Source organism: Mobula hypostoma, chromosome 29, assembly GCF_963921235.1.
Source record: "Mobula hypostoma chromosome 29, sMobHyp1.1, whole genome shotgun sequence".
NCBI classification, from domain to species: Eukaryota; Metazoa; Chordata; class Chondrichthyes; order Myliobatiformes; family Myliobatidae; genus Mobula; species Mobula hypostoma.
The window spans coordinates 8,670,104-8,687,960 of record NC_086125.1 but is presented as its reverse complement, the minus strand read 5'-3'; the positions used below and the strand labels follow the sequence as shown (position 1 = coordinate 8,687,960).

The 17,857-nt window shown below is 48.0% G+C and overlaps 1 protein-coding gene across 2 annotated transcripts; it reads left to right on the top strand.

Moving 5' to 3' along the window:
• Nucleotides 1-1,042: 1,042 nt before the first annotated feature.
• dhps (deoxyhypusine synthase) lies at nt 1,043-17,811 on the top strand. Of its 2 annotated transcripts, none has more exons than XM_063035849.1 (10): nt 1,043-1,105; nt 1,679-1,948; nt 10,489-10,653; nt 11,436-11,557; nt 12,218-12,314; nt 14,636-14,722; nt 15,991-16,096; nt 16,369-16,472; nt 16,578-16,703; nt 16,850-17,811. In XM_063035849.1, the coding sequence occupies exons 2-10, from the start codon at nt 1,739-1,741 to the stop codon at nt 16,943-16,945; spliced, it is 1,113 nt and encodes a 370-aa protein (XP_062891919.1). In that variant the 5' UTR covers nt 1,043-1,105; nt 1,679-1,738; the 3' UTR covers nt 16,946-17,811. The 2 variants fall into 2 exon arrangements, with proteins under 2 accessions (XP_062891919.1, XP_062891918.1); XM_063035848.1 differs by lacking the exon at nt 1,043-1,105 and adding an exon at nt 1,455-1,576.
• Nucleotides 17,812-17,857: the final 46 nt, after the last annotated feature.

The window sequence follows — 17,857 nt, the reverse complement described above, 5'->3', positions numbered from 1 at the left end:
AGTGTCGTCAGCAAACTTAAACATGGCTTTTTTTTTGTCTCTTAGCTTACTTTCCTACTACACCTTAGACAGATTCGCCTTCATAAAATTATAATTGCACTTACTTAAATTGAAAGTTTTCAATTTTGTCCGCTCTTCATAATGACGCTCTCCCCTCTACAACTCGACCTCTTCTGACGTCCTGACGAAGGGTCCCGACCCGAAACGTCGACTGTACCTCTTCCTATAGATGCTGCCTGGCCTGCTGCGTTCACCAGCATTTTTTGTGTGTGTTGCTTGAATTTACAGCATCTGCAGATTTCCTCGTGTCTACCTCTTCTTGTCTCTTTTTGAAAATTTACTTCCAAGTTTTGATAAGGGCAGATCGACCTGAAATACTTGCTTTTGATCCCCTTCCCTCAGAAGCTGGTGTGAAAACCCAACTCCCCACAAGGTGACCACGACTAAAGAACTCAACTGAGAAGGGGGCATTGTGGAATCTTGCCGTGTACACGTGGTTTTCCGATCACAAACAAGAGAAAATCTACAGACGCTGGAAATCCAAGTAACACACACAAAAAAGCTGGGAGGATCTCAACAGGCCAGGCAGCATCTATGGAAAAGTGTCTCAGCTCGAAACGACGACTGTACTCTTTTCCACAGATGCTGCCTCGCTGAGTTCCTCCAGCATTTTGTGTGAATGACATGTGGGTTTCCTTTCCGTGCAACACACATCAAAGTTGCTGGTGAACACAGCAGGCCAGGCAGCATCTCTAGGAAGAGGCACAGTCGACGTTTCAGGCCGAGACCCTTTGTCAGCACTATTGGCTGCATTTGTTGCCTCATCCAATAGGACTAAGAGATGGTGTCCCCTCATCCAATAGGAGTAAGAGACGGTGTCCCCACATCCAATAGGACTAAGTTACGGCGTCTCCACATCCAATAGGACTAAGAGACGGCGTCCCCACATCCAATAGGAGTAACAGACGGTGTCCTCACATCCAATAGGAGTAACAGCCGGTGTCCCCACATCCAATAGGAGTAACAGACGGTGTCCCGCCCATTTCTGTTCTGCATCCGGCTGGGGTCACAGTGCACAGTCGCAGATCGGGCACCTTCACGCCAGGTGAGTGCGGGCGGATCCGGAGTCCGTGCGGAGACCCGGAGATCGCGGTGGATCGGTCCCGAGACGAGGCGGGAAGCCCGGCCTTGGCACTGACACGAAACCGAGTGCCTGCCCGCTTGTGACGGACTGGGTTGTCCGCCCGCTGTCTCCTGCGCTGCGGCCGGGATCTTGCTTTGTACAGGGCGGCCGCGGCGTTCGCTCCGGTGCAACCAGAGCGTTCCCCAGTCTGCGGGCGATCCTGCGAAGGGTGCCCGGACCCACGCTGCTGCTGCTGCCTCTGCCGCCTCCCGTCACTCGTTTTGTCCCAGGCTTCTGCCCAGAGGCGGGGGACGCGCCTGTTCCTGGTACATTTACGAAGCGTCTAGGCAACATAGCCAGCCTGGATGAGTGGGGCTGAAGGGCCGGTTCCGTGCTGCAATAACTACGGATCACTAGCATTAGAGAGCACCGGGCCTAGTGGGGTTAATGTAGGTAGGTACAACGGGAGGCGTGAAGCTGCTGCTTCTGCAGTTTATACGTCTATGACCATGACAAGGCCTCAGACTATCATCGTATAACGTGCTGTCTTTACAGTTGACTGACTTCCTCGCCCATTACAAGGCCGTACCCCAGAAGAAGCTTACTGACCAGCCGATGGAATCGGAGGGAATGGCAGAGTCGGTTCCGTCCTTGGCCCTGGACTCGGTTCTCAAACGGAGTAGCACGATGCCTGAGGGTTCAGTGCAGATCAGGGGCTATGACTTCAACAGAGGCGTTGACCACCACGCTCTGCTGCAGTCCTACCTGACCACCGGCTATCAGGCATCCAACTTTGGCCAGGCCGTGCACCAGATCAATGCAATGGCAAGTACCTTCATGTCTCAGGTGGTATCAGACACAACCTACCAGTCGTACAATGCAGTATAGTGATTACAAAGTATGACATTGGGCTGTTGGGCTGGATGCTGAGCTGGAACTCCAGAATTGGTTTGGGTGGGGGGTGGATATGGAGGGGGAAGGGTGAGGGAGGAGAGAATAAAGGAAATGAAGGTTTGTTGTAGTCATGAAACACCCAGGGTTGTCAGGAGTTAGATACTTGGGTTATGACCGAAGGAAAAATGGCCGGAGTCGCTTCGCACTTCAGTGCAAGGGTGTTTATCAAAGATGAAACTTACAAAAATTAGTGAAATATTTACGGAAAGATATCTACCAGAAAAATCCAACATTAGTTCTGTACTTGGCCAGAGTGAATGGCTGGCAGCTCCATCTCTGTCCCACCAAGAGCAAAGTAGCCCTTTTATTTTAGGCAATAGGACATACCATCATTAATTACCAGCAAAGTTAACTTAATGCTAGCCATGAATTAGAATGTGATGCACCCCACAAAGTAGTTACAATCATGTTAGAAAATAAACAAAAGTATCCATCGTGAATACAGTAGCCAAACAACGTGTACACATTTACACATCCATATTACTAAAGAATTCATTGTGTAGAGCAGGAAAGCATCAACTTGGTTTAGGAGGATATACCGGGGAAGACATTAAAGTGTGCACACTTAGTGCAACAACAGCAGAGTGTCAAGGCAATGTTTCTGCGTGTGCATGTGAGAGTGTGTTTATCAAGTGCTCTCCATCACACCAGGGTACAGAATGCAAGTATTGGGACTGGAATGCTCAGGCAGAGAAAGGAATGTTGAGTCTGGTGTGAACACATCGTTCCGGTGTACTGTGGAAACCACACATGCTGGAAACCTGGAACCAAATTTAGAAAAGGTATCAGAAATGGTTCAATGGTTCCATTTAATGTCAGAGAATGTACACAGTATACAATCTGGATTTCTTGTTCTTCGCAGACATCCATGAAAACAGAAGAGTGCTCCAAAGAATGAGTGACAGTAAAAACGATAGAACCTTAAAGCCTCCCTACGCCCCACGCACAAACAGCGGCAAAGCACCGATCCTCCCTCTCCCTCATTTCAGCAAAAAAGCATTAGCACCCTCTACGCACCGAGCAATGTATAGCAAAGCCCCCGATAAAGACTATAAACAGCTGTACAACAAAAACTAATTGTTCACTTGACAGTTCGACGTACCACAGGCTCTCCCTCCCCCCTCTCGTTAATAAAAGGACAGGAAGTGTCACTCAGCAACATGGGAGACCTAAACAAAAGGACTCGCTGAATCACAGTGTTAAAGTCTGCCGTGTCGCGCCCCCCCCCCCCAGTTCTCTGATTGGAGAATCAGCAACAAACTCTTCCCCCCACCAACGAGAGAGAGAGAGCGATCTGAGACTAGAACCCCCCCCCCCAAACAGCTGATCTGCTGTTTCTGATATTCTGTTTTCTCCCGGGGCGCCTCAGTGGGCAGCACGGGCGTAGAATCAACTCATTCCTGAGGCTGCAAAACCTCAGAACCCTGAAGGCACGCTCGCCTCCTCGGCCCCGTCCTCGCGATATTGGTGAGCCCTGAGAGTGGGCCCCTTCACCGCAAAGAACCCAGGTTTGAGGGTAGCTCTAGGTCAGGGTCTTGGACAGAGCCCCATCCACCTTGATGAGGAACAAGGTAGAAATTAAACTAATTCCGCAGGTGAGCTCGAAGAAATCGCCGTCTAGCGCCATCATAGCTCAATTCAACAGACCAGGCTGCGTCTGTGAAAAGAGAAGCTCAGCCAATGTTTTAGATTGGTGCCCTTCGTCAGACACTTCAGGCTTGGTTTCTCTCTCCATTGACGCTGCCCGCCTTGCTCAGTGTTTCTGGCATGTTCTGTTTCTGACTCGGTGCAGTCCGCCCCGTGTGCTCCATGTATGTTCATTTCTTAGTTAAGATCTTCTAAGAGTTTGTTTTTTTGTGAGTGCCAGCAGGTCACGGAGGGAGGTTTTTTACCCTGTGTAAGATTTTTTGACTTGCTCTTTAACTGGTTCATTGTGAGCCAAAGGGCCAGTGCCTACTGTTCTGTGCGAGGGCCATGGGGTTTTGCCGAGTGGCCGTTCTTGGGACTAGTCATGTTTGGGCTCTGTGCCATGCTTGAAGATTTGGTTCAGAAGGCTTTGGCTTTGGTGAGAGGAGGCTGAGCAGGTTAGAGTAGGTATGTCCAGGTAAGATTTTTCTTACGATTACCCATGATAGGATGGCATTTGGGGCTGTGACATACTCCTGCAGGATGTGGGAGATCAGGGGACCATTAGGAGGATTACAGGAGGTATGCCAGCTGTAGCTCCTGGCTGACCACTTTAAGGAACTGAAGTTAGACATAATACGTGGGTCATCGGAGATGTTGAGAGCATCATGAAGAGCTTTATTGAGGTAGTCACACCTAAGGAGTGGTCTACTTGGAGAGGTAAGGTGAGGATGCAGACAGTACAAGGTCCCCTTGTGGCCTTTCCCCTCAGCAACAAGTATATGCCTTTGGATATTGCTGAGGGGAATAGCATTTGTGGGCACAGCAGGAGTAGCCAGGTTGGTTCAAATTTCAAATACATATGTCACCATATATGTACCTTGTACGTATGTACAGAGACTCCCACGCTGTAAAAGGACTAGATAGGATAGAGTTTGTCAATTGTGTTCAGGAAAGTTTCCTTCATCAGTACATAGAAGTCCCAATGAGAGAATGTGATACTGGATCTCCTGTTAGGGAATGAGACAGGGCAGGAGACAGAAGTTTGTGCAGGGGAACACTACGTCTAAGGATCATAATGCCAATGGTTTCAAGGTAATTATGGGAAAGGATAGGTCTGGTCCTCTGGTTGAGGAAGGCTAATTTTGACCTGATCAGAAATGATCTGGCAAATATGGATTGGGACAGGTCGTTTTCTGGCTAAGGTGTACATGGTAAGTTGGAGGCCTTCAAAAATGAAATTTTGAGAGTACAAAGCTTGTAGGTGCTTGTCAGAATAACCGGCAAGGATAACCTTGAATTTTGAGAGATATTGAGGTCCCGGTTAAGGGAAAAAAGGTGCATAGCAGGTATATGCCGTCAGGAACAAATGAGGTGCTTGAGTATAAGAAGTACCAAGAGAATGGTTAAGAAAGAAATCAGGAGGGGTAAAAGAAGGCATGAGGTTTCTCTAGCAGACAAGATGAAGGAGAGTCCTAAGGGAATTTGTGCTGTAAGAATTTATAGGTATGTTAAGAGCAAATGGATTGCAAGAGACAAAATTGATCCTCTGGTAGACAGGGACTTATTAGGGATAGTCACGGTGGCTTTATGCTTGGTAGGTCATGTCTAACTAATGTTTTTTGAGGATATTACTAGAAAAGTCGATGAAGGCAAGGCAGTGGATTTGTCTACATGGACTTTAGTAAGGCATTTGACAATTAAGGAAATGGGAAAAATGAGTGGACCAGATATGAATTTAGCAAGGAGAATGTATTGGCGGCCTTAAAGTATGTTAAGGTGGGTAAATTCCCAGCACCTGACCTGATGTATTGTTAGAAATTGTGGGCAGAGAAACGGCGGATGGAGTTTAACCCAGATAAATGTGAGGTGCTGCACCTTGGTAGGGCAAATGCAAGGAGACAGTACAAGACAGGAGACAGGGCAAGATCCTTAACAGTGTTGCTGAGTAGAGAGATCTTGGGATCCAAGTTCATGGTTCCTTGAAAGTGGCTACACAGGTTGATAAGGTGGTTAAGAAGGTTTATGGAATGCTTGTTTTTATTAGTTGAGGCATTGAGTTCAAAAGACAAGAGGTTATATTGCAAAGTTATTAAACTCTAGTTAGGCCACATCTGGAGTATTGCATACAGTTCTGGCTGCTCCACTAGAGGAGGGTGTTGAGGCTTTGGAGAGGGTGCAGAAGAAATATACCAGGATACTGCCTGGTTCAGAGGGCATGTGCTGTCATGAAAGGCTGGATAGACTTGAGTTGTTTTAGAAACATAGAAAATCTACAGCACAATACAGGCCCTTTGGCCCACAATGCTGTGCCGAACACGTACTTACTTTAGAAATTAGAGTAACTCATAGCCCTCTATTTTTCTAAACTCCATGTACCTATCCAGGAGCCTCTTAAATTCTGGATCCACAAAGCAATGTCCCCTTGGATCCCATGCCTCCTTACTTTCTCATAAGCCTTGCATAGAGTACCTTATCAAATGCCTTGCTGAAATCCATATACGCTACATCTACTGCTCTACCTTCATCAATGTGTTTAGTCACATCCTCAAAAAATTCAATCAGGCTTGTAAGGTACAACCTGCCTTTGACAAAGCCATGTTGGCTATTCCTAATCATATTATGCCTCCATAATGTTCGTAAATCCTGCCTCTCAGGATCTTCTCCATCAACTTACCAACCACTGAAATAAGACTCACTGGTCTGTAATTTCCTGGGCTATCCCTACTCTCTTGAATAATGGAACAACATCCGCAACCCTCCAATCCTCAGGAACCTCTCCGGTCCCCACTGGTGATGCAAAGATCATTGCCAGAGGCTCAGCAATCTCCTCCCTCACCTCCCACAGTAGCCTGGGGTACATCTCGTCCAGTCCCGGTGACTTATCCAACTTGATGCTTTGCAAAAGCTCCAGCACATCCTCTTTCTTAATGTCTGTATGCTCAAGCTTTTCAGTCCTCTCCGAGACATCCCTACAGTCACCAAGGTCCTTTTCTGTAGTGAATACAGAAGCAAAGTATTCAATAGGTACCTCCACCATCTCCTCCGGTTCCATACGCGCTTTTCCACTGTCGTGCTCGATTGGTCCTATTCTCTCACGTCTTATCCTCTTGCTCTTCACGTAGTTGTAGAATGCCTTGGGGTTTTCTTTAATCCTGCTCGCCAAGGCCTTCTCATGGCCCCTTCTGGCTCTCCTAATTTCTTTCTTAAGCTTCTTGCTGCTAGCCGAATAATTTTTTAGATCTCTTTGAGCCTTTTGTAAGCTTTTCTTTCCTTCTTGACTAGATTTACAACAGCCTTTGTACACCATGGTTCCTGTACCCTACCATCCTTTCCCTGTCTCATTGGAACGTACCTATGCAGAACACCACACAAATATCCCCTGAACATTTGCCACATTTCTGCCGTACATTTCCATGAGAACATCTGTTCCCAATTTATGCTTCCAAGTCCCTGTCTGATAGCTTCATATTTCCCCTTACTCCAATTAAATGCTTTCCTAACTTGTCTGTTCCTATCCCTCTCTAATGCTATGTTAAAGGAAGTAGAACTGTGATCACTATCTCCAAAATACTCTCCCACTGAGGGATCTGACATCTGACCAGGTTCATTTCCCAATACCAGATCAAGTACAGCCTCTTCTCTTGTTGGCTTATCTACATATTGTGTCAGGAAACCTTCCTGAACACACCTAACAAACTTCACCCCATCTAAACCCCTTGCTCTAGGAAGATGCCAATCAATATTTGGGAAATTAAAATCTCCCACCACAACAACCCTGTTATTATTACACCTTTCCAGAATCTATCTCCCTATCTGCTCCTCGATGTCCCTGTTACTATTGGGTGGTCTGTAAAAACACCCAGTAGAGTTGACCCCTTGCTGTTCCTTACTTCCACCCACAGAGACTCAGTAGACAATCCCTCCATGACTTCCTCCTTTTCTGCAGTCATTACACTATCTCTGATCAGCAGTGCCATGCCCCCACCTCTTTTGCCTCCCTCCCTGTCTTTTCTGAAACATCTAAAGCCTGGCACTCTAGGTAGCCATTCCTGCCCCTGAGCCATCCAAGTCTCTGTAATGGCCACAACGTCATAGCTCCAAGTACTGATCCACACACTTAAGTTCATCCACTTCGTTCATGATACTCCTTGCGTTAAAATAGACACATCTCAAACCATCGGTCTGAGTGCGTCCCTACTCGATCACCTACCTATCATTCCTCTCACACTGTCTACAAGCTTTCTGGATTTGGGAGCCAAACACCCCTTCCTCCGTCCCTTCAGTTTGGTTCCCACCCCCCAGCGATTCTAGTTTAAACTCTCCACAATAGCCTTAACAAACCTCCCTGCCAGGTTGTTTTCTCTGGAGCGCTGGAGGCTGAGGGGCGATCTGATAGAGGGTTACAAGATTATGAGAGGCACAGTGAGAGTGGACGGAGAGTGTCTGTTTCCCAAGGTTGAAATGCCCAAAACCAGAGGGCATGCTTTGAAGGTGAGAGGGGGTGGATTCAAAGGGGACGTAAGGGGTAAGTTTTTTTTTACTCAGTCGTGGATGCCTGGTATGGTGGAATACATTAGCAGCTTTTATTTAGGCACAGGAAGTAAGGAAGATGGAGGGAAATGAGCATTGCGTAGGTAGGAGGGATTAGTGTTTGGCTATTTTTGATTTGCTTTTTAGCTGTGGGCCGAATGGCCTGTTCCTGAGCTGTACTTGCAGAGATTTGCTCATATCTGGTCACAGAGGAGGTTTGAGATGACTGGCTATGTCACCCCACGGGAATGGCTAATGTATTACCACAGTTTTAAAAGAGTAAGCCAGGAAACTACAGGCCAGTTGGTCTGATCTCACTGTTGGCTAATCTGATGGAGAGGATTCTGAGGAACCAGATCTACCAATATCTAGAGAGGCACAGTCCCATTTGGGACAGTCAGTATTGGGAAGTGGTGTCTGACAGATCTCACGGGTTCTTCACAGAGGTAGCCCAGTGGATATTGCCAAATTAGACCTTAGCAAGGCATTTGATATGGTCCCTGAAGGCAGGGCAGATAGGGAGGTTGGATCGCAAAGCATCTGAGGAAAGATAGTGGATTGGATTCATAATTGGTTCAATGCCGGGAAACAGAGGGTGATGGTCGAGGTTGTTTATCAGACTCGAGTCCTGTGTCTAGTGATATGCTACAGGGATTGGTGCTGGGACCTTTGTAACTATGTAAATAATTTGATTTAAGATTAAAGTCTGTCCCGAGCTGGGTAGACTGAAGCATTGTGTGGTTAAGTGCCTTGCTCAAGGACACACATGCTGCCTTGGCCAAGGCTCGAACCCACGATCTTCAGATCGTTAGTTCAACGCCCTAACCACTTGGCCACGTGCCACGCATAAATGATCTGGATGTGGGTGTATAAGGCAAGTTTAACAAGTATGTGGATGATATTAAAACAGACGCTGTTGTAGATAGTGTAAGAGATTATGAAAGATTACAGGGGCTTCTTGCTGGTATGTGGGGTGAGGATTCGCAAATGGGTTTTCAGTCCAGAAGAATGTGAGGTATTGCATTTTGGGAGGTCAAATCAGTGTGGAACTTGTGCAGTGATTGGTAGGGCCCTGGGGAGTATTATGGAACATAGGGACCTAGTGCATAGTTTGCTAAAAGCGCCATCACAGGTAGATAGAATGGTGAAGAAACATTTGACATATAGTCCCTGGGAAATCATGGTGCAATCACAGCGCCGTGCAACAGTCTCAGGCATTCGAGCTATACATATTCAAGATTCAAGATTCAAAATACTTTATTGTCATTCTAACCGTACATCAGCTCTGCAGGGCAGAATGAGACAGCGTTTCTCAGGGGCAGTGCGATCATAACATAACAAACGCAACACTAAATAATAAACATAACAATAAATAGTAAAACCCAACAGCCACATGTCAGTTAAATCAGTTATAAGTGTCCAGTGCAAGTTAAAAGTGTCCAAAGCAGAGTCAGGTAGAGCAGCTATTTAGCAGTCTGACTGCCTGTGGGAGGAAGCTGTTTAGTAGCCTTGTGGTTTTAGTTTTGATGCTCCAGTAACGTTTGCCTGATGGCAGAACAAACAGTTCATGGAGAGGGTGTGAGGGGTCTTTAATAATGTACCGTGTCTTCTGGAGGCATCGACTCTGAAAGAGGTCTTGGACAGAAGGTAGGGAGACCCCAATAACCTTCTCTGCTCCCCAACCACTCTCTGCAAGGCATATCTGCAAGATATGCATCTAAGACTTGCACAGTACTGTATATAAGACAGTGGTGAGGCTGCATTTGAAATCTTATGTATAGTTTTAGGAAATTCCTGTTATAGGAAGGAAATTATTAAACTAGGAAGAGTGCAGAACGGATTTACCAGAATGTTGCCTGGACTCGGGATGGGGGGGTTGTGGGGAGTCGTGGTACAAAGTGAGGTTGTGTAGATTAGGACTTTATCCCCTGGAACGTAGGAGATTAAGGGGGTGATCTGATACATGAGTGTAAGATCCTGGGGGACATGGACAGGATGAAACCACGCAGAGAGGGCATAGGTTTAAGATCAAATGCAAGAAATTTAAAAAGAACACGAGGGGCAGCTTCTTCACGCAATGGGTGGTGCAGATTTGGAATGAGGTGGTTGTGTCCGCCTGTGGTTGAGGTGGACATGTCGGAGAGTGTTCTATGATTCTAGGCCGAACAGGCGGATGGGACTGGCTCACTGGGCATCACAGTCAACGTGCATGTGTCAGGCTGAAGGGCTTGTCTCTGTGGCTTTACCCTCAGATTGAGAAGAAGTTGGAACCCTTGGATGAATCTGAGAAGAATGCAATGAATCTGAACCCGTGCCAGCGGGAGATTACGGGCTGCACCATTTTCCTGGGATACACCTCAAACCTCATCAGTTCGGGGATCCGGGAGACTATCCGATATCTTGTGCAACACAACATGGTATGGCCTGGGTAGTGTCTTCCCTCTGTTCCAGTGGCCATTTGAAAGATGGCACACACTTGGGGCAACTTACCGTGGCCAGTTAACCCACCGAGGCACATGTCTGGGTGGTATAGCGCTCTGCGGTACAGGCAACCCCGGTTCAATTCCTGCCGCTGCCTGTAAGGAGTGTGTACGTGACTGCGTAGGTTTCCGCCGGGTGCTCCAGTTTCCTCCCACAGTCCAAAGACGTACCGGTCAGTCGGTTATTTTCTCACTGCAAATTGTCCCGTGATTAGGCTCGGGTTAAATTGGTGGTGCTGCTTGAAGGGCCGATTCCGCACTGTATCTCAATCAATGAATAGATAAATAAAATGCTTGTGATGTGGGAGAAAGCTGGAGGACCAGCAGACTCCATGCTGACAACCCGCAGGCCAGGGTTGAAGCTGGACTGCTGGAGCTGAGGCATCAGCCCTACCAACTCTGCCCCCGCTGCGCCCAGCTGTCTGAAGACCCACACTTGCTTAACGTGCAGAGAGCCGTACAGCTTCAGAATTCCTGATGGGCCCTGGCGACTTTCCAGGGCTCGCTCCGCACAGAGGAAGCCCAGTGAGAAAACTGCCCAGGAGAGGTGCCGTGAGGCCCCTGGTGCACGTCAGTGTGACATGTTCCTCTCAGGCCCTGGATGAGGGTCTCTGTGCATCGCGTTTAAGGGAGGAAACAGTTTATTAATGCTGCTACTTAGAGCATTTCACTCTTCCTGTTAACTGGCTTAACTTGCTCCCCCCCATCCAACCCTGCAGGTTGACTGTGTGGTGACCACGGCAGGTGGTGTTGAGGAAGATCTCATCAAATGCTTAGCACCGACCTATCTTGGCGATTTCAGCCTGAAGGGTAAAGAGCTGCGTGTCAGTGGGATTAACAGGTAGGGAGTTAACCATCATCCTATCATCCGTACCACCTCAGCTTCACACTGCCCCAACAAGGCACTGTTGATGGCATTAGTGCATCGTGTTAGTCAGTTTCACAAACCAGGTGCCTTTAATAGTTTGTGCAGAGTGTGATCTTGGCCAGGCAGACAGTCGGAGTCGCCGGTTGTGGCTTGTACAGCTCCTGGGCTCTGGATTTGTGTTCAGATGTCGGGGGAAGCTGGGCTTCGATATATTGTCGCATTGCTTGTTGCTGTTCTCTGTCTCAGCTCCTGCCCAGGTGCTGGAGAAAGCGCAATGCCTGTGGATCCTGACCCAGCAACCGTCGGCGCCCGTGGGACAGGGAGATGCTTGGGGTGTGCACTGGAAATCTGACAAGTGGATAAAGCTAGGGTGAGTAAAATGGCCCTGGTTAGATACAGCACCACTCCCTCTACGCAGTCTCATCAAACATATCCAGGGCAGGGACAGCTAGATTATAGGATGGACCTCACTTTGCACTGTGTCCACAGTGAATCCCGGCTCCGGTCTCTACATAGTGACCTGTGTTTAACCGCAGCTCACAGATGTGAAACGATGGAGTCAAACTCGCTGCTAATTTCTCATACACCCTGTTGATGGTTTTTATTTTCAATTGCCTCATGATTACTTGACAGAATTGGAAATCTTCTCGTTCCCAATGACAACTATTGCAAGTTTGAGGACTGGTTGATGCCAATCCTGGATCAGATGGTCCTGGAGCAGAAGGAGCAGGTAAGATGACACCCCCGGTCTCTCCGAAGACATGGAACCAAATGAAGCTGTCCATCTTTTTGTAGGTTTTATTTTATTTATTTAAAGACGCAGCTTTAGGCCCTTCCAACCCTACGAGCTGCCCCACCCAGCACCCATCATAACCCGAGATAACCCTAACCGGTGAAGTGTCGCCTGAATCCATTCAGGGCCCCAGACAGTCCTTCCAGGTGAGGCGACACTTCACCTGTGAGTCGGCTGGGGTGATTTACTGCGTCCGGTGCTCCTGATGTGGCCTTCTATATATTGGCGAGACCCGAAGCAGGCTGGGAGACCGTTTCGCAGAACACCTACGCTCTGTCCGCCAGAGAAAGCAGGATCTCCCACTGGCCACACATTTTAATTCCACATCCCATTCCCATTCTGACATGTCTATCCACGGCCTCCTCTACTGTAAAGATGAAGCCACACTCAGGTTGGAGGAACAACATCTTATATTCCGTCTGGGTAGCCTCCAACCCGATGGCATGAACATTAACTTCTCTAACTTCCGCTAATACCCCACCTCCCCCTTCGTACCCCATCTGTTATTTATCTACCTTTTATTATTATTAATAATTTTTTCTCTCTCCTTTTTCTCCCTCTGTCCCTCTGACTATACTCCTTGCCCATCCTCTGGGCTTCCCCCCTCCCCCTTTCCTTCTCCCTGGGCCTCCTGTCCCATGATCCTCTCATATCCCTTTTGCCAATCACCTGTCCAGCTCTTGGCTCCATCCCTCCCCCTCCTGTCTTCTATCATTTTGGATCTCCCCCTCCCCCTCCCACTTTCAAATCTCTTACTAACTCTTCTTTCAGTTAGTCCTGACGAAGGGTCTCGGCCCGAAACGTCGACTGTACCTCTTCCTATAGATGCTGCCTGGCCTGCTGCGTTCACCAGCAACTTTTATGTGTGTTGCTTGAAATTCCAGCATCTGCAGATTTCCTCGTGTTTCCATCTGGCACAACAATCATTTCACAGTCAAAGTCACTCAGATCACATTTCTTCCCCATTCTAATGTTTAGTCCCAACAACCGAACCTCTTGACCATGCCTGCATGCTTTTGTACATTGAGTTGGTGCCCAGTGATTAGCTGTTTGGATGTTAGCATTAATGATCTGGTGTACCTAATAAAGTGGCCACTGAGTGTGAAATGGCAAAATAATTCATAGGGGTAGTGAGAAATTTTCCTCTCTCTGGTGCACGATAGATGCTGGGGGCCATTGTTTAAAGCAGGCTAGTAGATGTTAATTGGGTGGGGGGGTGTAACAAGAGGCTTGAGGGAGAAGGTGGTTGCATTTGGCTGAGGTACAGAAACCATGGTTTGATGTGAGATCCTGAATGACCTCTTGTTTGTAATGCTTCCTAAAATAGCAGACCCCCGTCACCCAGGGATTAAAGCTGTGAGTTCTGTTCCGATGCTCTCAGTGTGAGAATGCTCACTGTACAGAGTGACAGTCTGACGGTGGAGCAGTGCCAGGGATGAGCTGTGCGCCCCCCGGGTACGCAGCTGCCAAAAATCAGCCCGCCATCGTTGCCCAGCAGGCCTGTGGAACCCATCCTGTTGTTATGATCAACTCCGACATTGTCTTGTGCAGCCTAATAAGCCAGTAGAGTTTCCTTGCCGTACGGCGTTAGATTAAAAACTCCTTGATCTGCGGATTTCCTTTGTCCCTGTAATCTTCCGGTCCGTCAAGGCGAGGTTGTTGGTGTTGAGCCAGAAGGGAGTGGGACCAATATCAGCCGATGGGACAAATGCAGAAGGTGGTTGTGTGATACTTTTGAGGCATCTGCATCCAGTAGGCTCGTGTAATTGTGGAAGCAGGTTCACAGCTTTGGTGAGCAAGACTGACTGCAGATAGACATTAATCATTTATTTACAAACAGTAAAAAATTTGACTAAACATTGAAGATCTCCCAAGTTACAGAAACTACAGAACTAAATATTCAACGAACAGACACTTAGCTAAAAGATGTGTGCGTACAGGGAATGCCATCCACGTAGAGCAGAACCACTTCACGATCACTGTGTGGTCCTGGAACTGACTAAGAATGTGCTGTCAGACTCTGACAATCCACTGTCCAACTCGAAAATCGCGGCAGCTCAGCATCTAATTCACTGAATGGTGTTTGTCCCACCACAGTCCTGTGCCGTGAGACACTGAAGGAACCCGTTTGTGCTAAAAGTGGGTGATTATTTAAAGCGTGAATTGTCAGCAGCCCCAATCCTGTGCTCAGTTGTCATGTTTGTTTTTTGTATGCAAGGTGGACGATACACAGTACTTACCTTGTGTTTATACTGTAGGGAGTGAAATGGACCCCATCAAAGATGATTGCTCGACTAGGGAAAGAGATCGATAACCCAGAGTCGGTCTACTACTGGGCTTACAAGGTACGGGGTTTGCCCTGTGGGTCACTCGTTCAGTCTGACACCGTGGGTTTGCAGCTTTCAGATCTGTCACTGCCTCTGCTGCTTGATGTGTCCGTGTCTCTTCCCAGAGAACATAGTCTTCTCAGCACTGAAAATACCCTGATCAAAGTTCCTGTGGATTATGGGTGCTGAGCATTATCGTTTTGTGCCATCTCTCTGTCCTGAGGGATGAATGAACCCGTTATCCCGTCAGTGGTACTGCTCTCGCTTGAACGTGAGGAAATGCGAGCAGCAGTAGGCCACTCGGCCCCTCGAGCCGTCCCACCATTCAGTTTAGTCATAGGTGTTCGGTTCCGGGTCTTAACTCTTCTCTGCCTATTTCCCATTGACCTAGCCTTTGTAATCCTGAGATGGAGAACTCCAGAGATTCACCACCCTTGCAAGAAGTTCCTACGTTTTTCAACTATTAACGTCTTATCTTGTAACCATATCCCTTCGTTTGAGCCTCTGGCACTCGTAAAAATTTCTTTACATCTGCCCAGCGGTGCCCCTTCAGGATCTCATTCGGTTCCTGATCCCCTCATTGAGTTGCAACCCTGAAAGATGTCCTGTGGAATCTCGTTAGGGAGCTGCTTCACGTCCCTCCACTTCTCCACAGCTCGTACTGTGGAAACATTGTCGTTAGATATTGCGTTAGAAATCACAAGTGCACAGACAACAGCCAACTCTCCACCTGCTTGTCCAATACCTGGACAAGCCGGCTTATTCCATTGAAATATTCAAAAGCAAGCTTTTGCCTTCAGCCTGAACCCTCACCAATGTGTACCTTCTTCCTTGATGCAAGTGGAACCACTGTCTCTGCTTGACTTCAAGTATAAGATGCAGCCCCACATTCTCACTATCACAAGGACCAGCAGCTTCCCTTCTCGTAACAACGTATGGCTGCGTGTCCAACTGGTTTGGAGTGTTTACCTTGCACTCAGTGTTGGCACAGATAGCTTTCCCATCTCTCAGTCTCAGCACATCAGCGTGCCCAACCCATGAAGCCCTGCGAACCCTGTGTGTGACTAATATTAGTTCCCCGTCTGACAACACCCTCTCTTAAAATCCCTCACTCCTTTTGATTAAGCTTCTTTTCATTCTTCTTAATGGCTCCATTTTCCTGGTGTGTGTTTAAGTGGGGGCGGGGGGGGGTGTCCGTCCATCCGTCCCCACGTGTACAGCTGTGTCTTGTTTCTGGCTCAGACTACAGTTTGTTTCCATGACTCTCCAACTTTGATCGTTTGCAGAACAATATTCCTGTCTTCAGCCCTGCCCTGACAGACGGCGCGATCGGTGACATGATCTACTTCCACTCCTACAAGAACCCCGGGCTGGTGCTTGATATCGCTGAAGGTGTGTGGGCCTTGACTATATATAGTATCGTCGCATATTCCAGTTGATAACTTTAGTGGGCCCAAATCCTGGTCAGCAAATGAGACTGTAGCGAAATGGTTACGGACATTTATCAGTGTACACGTGTTGGATATTGTTGGGAACTGCTACGTTTCAGCAGTGCGGGGGAGGTGGCGTTAACGTGGACATAGTGGGGAAGGGAGGTTTAAGATGGTGGTGGGGGGAAATTCATAGCGCTACGATGACTCCATTTCTTTTGCTGCTCTCTCCAGACATTCGCAGAATAAACAACATGGCAGTGTACGCCAAACAGACAGGGATGATCATTCTGGGAGGGGGTGTGGTGAAGCATCACATTGCCAATGCCAACCTCATGGTCAGTACTCAGTGTTTGCCCTGTGAATTATTCTTGTGACCCCGGTCCATTTACCGTCTCCTGATCCTGCTTTTTCTTCCCTTCTCCTAACCCCGCAATACCTAGAGGAACGGAGCGAACTTCTCGGTTTTCGTGAACACAGGCCAGGAGTTTGATGGCTCCGATTCTGGAGCCAGGCCCGATGAAGCTGTTTCCTGGGGTAAAATTCGTATGGATGCTAAACCTGTGAAGGTGGGTTTCTTCCACTTGCCTGCAGTGGTCCAAATTACAGAACTATTACCTGGTGTGGGAAGTTCAGACGGTGGGGGAGCTGGTGTTGATGAAACTGTCTGGGAGGGTGGGAAGAGCGGTCACTGCATTTGTTTTCTCTCTCCTAGGTCTGTGCTGACGCCACTCTCGTTTTCCCTCTGCTGGTCGCGGAGACATTTGCGTCCAAGTTGAGTGCGTTTTCGTCTCACCGGAAGATGATTTAATCCACTGCCCGCGCAAGGCAAGCAAATCCTACGAGCTGCTGCTGCCGATGACACCATCTCTTGTACCCCGGTGCCATCGGGATCCCGTCTGCCACACACTCTCCCTGCCAGTGGGAAGCTGCTGTTTCACAGGAACAGGCTGTGAGCCCTAATCTCACAGATCGACAGTGCGGAATGGAGGGAAGGAGAGCGACGTGGCTGCGTCCTGGAGGAATTACCCTTCATCCACGTTTATTCAAACTGTTGGGAGAAATGGATGTTTGCTTTATGTTTTAGAATATGAGTTGCTGATTGATCCCTTCCTGCTTTTCCATGTCATTAGGGAAGCTGAGTAATAGGCTGTGTGGATGCATGCACACGACGCGTGGAATAAGGAGCAGAGAGTGGCCAGGAACATACTACTTCACTAAAATATTTTGAAGGCCTTCATGAGTTAAACCATGGCCCAGTTTCAGCCTGGGTCATGAGCAAACGTGAGCAGTGTGACACATACAGAATGCTGCAGGAACTCAGCAGGTCTGGCAGCGTTCGTGGAGAGGAAGATAGTATTGATGTTTTGGGCCAAGGTCCTTCAGCGACACTCTGACCGGCTGACTTCCTCTAGCGTTCCGTGTGTATGTTGCTCTGAATTCCCGAATCTGCAGAATCTCGTGTTACAGATGCAAGCAGAGCTTGCAATGTCTGGCTTGTGTCACTTCGTTCCTCATCGGGCGCTGGTAGATCCCTAAGCCCACGTTAAACGGGTATTTGCTGCACGGGTGGAGGGAGGAGACTGGAGAAACTTGCACAATTTAAAAAAAATCAAATTCTTACTTGAGGATCTGACTGCTACCTGGAGATGAATAAAATCAGCGGCTGAAAATCTGGTGATTGTGTCTGTTGATGATTTTGTTCACCACATATCCCAGTTTT

Bases quoted from the DNA above. Each gene is read 5' to 3' on its own strand.
- dhps (XM_063035849.1), top strand. From the start codon at position 1,739: ATGGAATCGGAGGGAATGGCAGAGTCGGTTCCGTCCTTGGCCCTGGAC. The intron at 10,654-11,435 runs GTATGGCCTGGG...CCAACCCTGCAG, and splicing joins ATCTTGTGCAACACAACATG to GTTGACTGTGTGGTGACCAC. The intron at 16,704-16,849 runs GTGGGTTTCTTC...TCTCTCTCCTAG, and splicing joins TGGATGCTAAACCTGTGAAG to GTCTGTGCTGACGCCACTCT.